Source organism: Liolophura sinensis, chromosome 7 (assembly GCF_032854445.1).
Source record: "Liolophura sinensis isolate JHLJ2023 chromosome 7, CUHK_Ljap_v2, whole genome shotgun sequence".
Lineage (NCBI taxonomy): Eukaryota > Metazoa > Mollusca > Polyplacophora > Chitonida > Chitonidae > Liolophura > Liolophura sinensis.
Window position 1 is genome coordinate 48,737,543 of NC_088301.1, and position 3,411 is coordinate 48,740,953.

At 40.5% G+C, this 3,411-nt stretch overlaps 1 protein-coding gene across 1 annotated transcript; it reads left to right on the forward strand.

Annotated features, from left to right (window-relative positions):
* The first annotated feature begins 1,335 nt into the window (after positions 1-1,335).
* LOC135470986 (galactose-3-O-sulfotransferase 3-like) lies at positions 1,336-2,565 on the forward strand. Its single transcript, XM_064750035.1, has one exon. It carries the CDS (start codon positions 1,336-1,338, stop codon positions 2,563-2,565), a length of 1,230 nt encoding a protein of 409 aa, XP_064606105.1.
* The last annotated feature ends 846 nt before the right edge of the window (positions 2,566-3,411 follow it).

The following is a 3,411-nucleotide window of genomic DNA, read 5'->3' on the forward strand; positions in this document are numbered from 1 at the left end:
TTCCAAGAAAAATCAGTAAACCTTAAGTATTTCATTGAAATGATTCATAATGGGGGGGGGGGGGGGGGGGAGATTCGATTTGCAAGCAAGTAACCTATGTATTATCTGTTTGTAAGCCCGCCATGACCTTATCTGCAATATATAGGCCTACTCGTCGTGCAAAACCACTATGCGGTAGATAGCTGTGGTCTCAATTCATGTTTAATCAAACTGAATATTGGGTCGAACACTAATTTAACCTGGGTGGGAAATTTTCCGTATTTTTATAACATATAGGTCCCCCCTGTCCAAGGATTTACCTGCTTTGACGGTAGGTATCAATCCTTTATTTCAGTATTAAAGCATACTGCACTATGAAAAATATTGCAGTTTATTTTTTCATTTTCTCAATGCACGGAAGCAAATTGCAATGGTTTGAAAGAAGTTAACCCTCAAGAAATTAAACATCTGGATTAGTAATAGTTAATCACTATGGTGGCTTAAATTCCACCACACTAGTGCTTTCAAATGCTAACAGCATTAAATCGTTGAACTTATAACCACCGTCAAAGAAGGTAAATCCGTGAAAAGGGAAGAAACCTAAGGATTATGAAAACACGAAATATGTGTTGCAATATTTTCTGTCACGTTACGTACTATAACTTATTCGAAGTAAGAGGGACCGGTTCGATGTATTATTAGATAATTTATGCATTTCACACAGTAATACTCAGTGTTCTTTCTAGTGACTGTGGTGGTTTATTATAGTATAAACAATTTAGTTACGAAAAAGGAACTTCACAGGCCTGTGCGTTATTTGGTCTTAAAATAACACATTCTGCGTGATCACGTATTGGAATTCTTAAACACAGAAGTCAGGTTACACAACAGCTCAACTCTGTCACTTTAACTGATGAAATGTTATTACACTTACATCTTTTTTGTAGACGGTTAACTGTGATCAAAACAGTAATCTTCTTGTGTTCGGTGTCGGCTGTAGCTTTGCCAGGAATACTGCTGCATGGTCATGATACCGGAGAATACAGAAGGCCCGCTAGCAAACAGCAGTACATAAAGTACCCTGCTCGAAGGCCCGGTTTGGGGTTCCACAGATCAGTCCCTAGGGAGGGCTTGATTAATCGGGGAACACAGAGACACCGGGGTCCAGGAAGAAACCTTGTACAACCATACCGCGAAGTAAAAGGTGGATTCTTTATCCTTCCAGAAACTGATGAGCGACTGAGCCAGGGAAATGGTTCAAGCTTTTCAAACCTTACACCGAATCCATTACAGCCTTTGTCTGAAATGGGAAAAGACCACGAACGTCATTTTTCTCAACGAAAACCACGTGGAAATATGCCCGAGACAGGCTTGATGGATAAGATTAAACCGTCTGATGTCGAAAACAGTAGAATGCAGCCTTCAAATAAGACACATGCTTACGTTTTAAAGACTGATTGTAAGGAAGTATTAAAGGTGGCTTTCTTAAAAACGCACAAAACCGGAGGTACAACGGTTATGAATGTTATCCAGAGATTCGGTCACGTCCGCAATCTTGTTTTCGCCTTACCACGATCCACAAATTATCTGGGTTTTGGAGAAACCGTGACTCCAAACGCCATTCTTCCAGCACCAAAAGGACAGAGTTATGATTTACTGATCAATCATGTTGTGTACAACAGACACGCCTTCCGGCAAATCATGCCTAAAGAAACCGTTTACGTCACAATTATTCGGCATCCGATGGAACAGTTTTTGTCCGCTATAGAATACCTGAAAGGAAAACTTGGATACTTAAAAAAGCTTCCTGAAAATAATTCCGCATCTGCATTCTTGCGAAACGCAAGTTATTATGAGACCAAAGACCACAAGTGGTCTTTTACCAACAACCGAATGTCATTCGACTTGGGTTTGGATCACACTTTGTATCACGACGCTGCCAAAGTGAAACAGTTTATCAGAGATATAGACCAAGACTTTAAGCTGGTCATGATCACGGAATACATGGATGAGTCTCTTCTCTTACTCAAGAAATATCTTTGTTGGAGTTTTCGAGATATTTTATATATTCCAAGGAATGTGAATATTAAGAAAGTTCGGTACAACTTTACATCAGAAGAGAGAAAGGCTCACAGAACGTGGGCAAAAGCGGACTACGAGCTATATGACTACTTTCTTTTTAAGTTCAAAAAGCTTGTAGATATGGAGGGCTCACGATTTACACAAGAGTTACGCGTGTTTAAAACAATGTTACTTTCGGTAAGAAAGTTCTGTGTGTCCGGTCAGTACCGGCACAGATGGCTGAAAATTAACAAAACGACATGGAATGAAGAATTCGAAGTGACTGGAAAAGACTGTGAATATATGTTACTGGAAGAAGTGCCCTTTCTACAAAGAACAAGAACACAATACATCAGAAAGCTCCGACGGTATGGCACAAGCCCATGGATTGTTCATCGATTCAACCCAGCTAAAATAAGAAGGCCAACGATCGTTCGACGGCCCATAATGCACCAACAGCCTACTGTAAACCGCAGGAAGTACAGCCGTAGTTTCAATAGGGCGCGTCTTCGTAGGCCAAGATGAAATATTCAAAACAGAGTATATATAATCTTACTCGTTCCAAGTACTCAAACCAGAGTATATATAATCTTACTCGTTCCAAGTACTCAAACCAGAGTATATATAATCTTACTCGTTCCAGGTACTGTCTCTCATGTCATATTTGTACGCGAGCATCTGACGATGTGTGAAAACTGCTTCTGTTTCGTTTGCTATGTGTATGTTTTATGTAGATATCACAGTAATTTGCTTTGTCCCAAAGTAATTTGCTATGATATTGTTTATTAGTTTCTGTTAATGCTAGCCCTGAATTATTTCCAGCAATACCAAAGGACGGTACGGTAAGGCGGGGAATCGACCCGAGAGGTATGATAAGAAAGTGCAAAATCCCAGCACAATTCTGTAAATTTCCAAATCGGAGGTATAAACTTGGTCGAATAACCCATAAAAGTTATGTGGCCATATAAGAGATGGTTGCTTAGTAATAATGCGCCAAAAATACGCTCTCGATCGAAAACTCCAATTTTTCGTTCAAACGAGTCACTGTGTATTTGATGTACTGGATGAAGGTCAAAGTTAACCAGAAAAATATCTTAACTGAAGGTTTCACATGTGTATTTCTTCGTGCTGCCAAAGTTTCATAGTACAGTGAACTAACGAAGTCACTATGGACAACAGGTTGTGCCTTGAGGAAGAGTTAGAATCTTTGTGGCATTTTACCAATGCGGTCACTGTGAGCTCATGCTGGCTTCCTCTCCCGCCTTACGTGGGAAGGTCTGTCAGCAACCTGCGGATGGTTGTGGGTTTCCCCCGGGCTGTGCCCGGTTTCCACCCACCATAATGCTGGCCGCCGTCGTATAAGTGAAATAT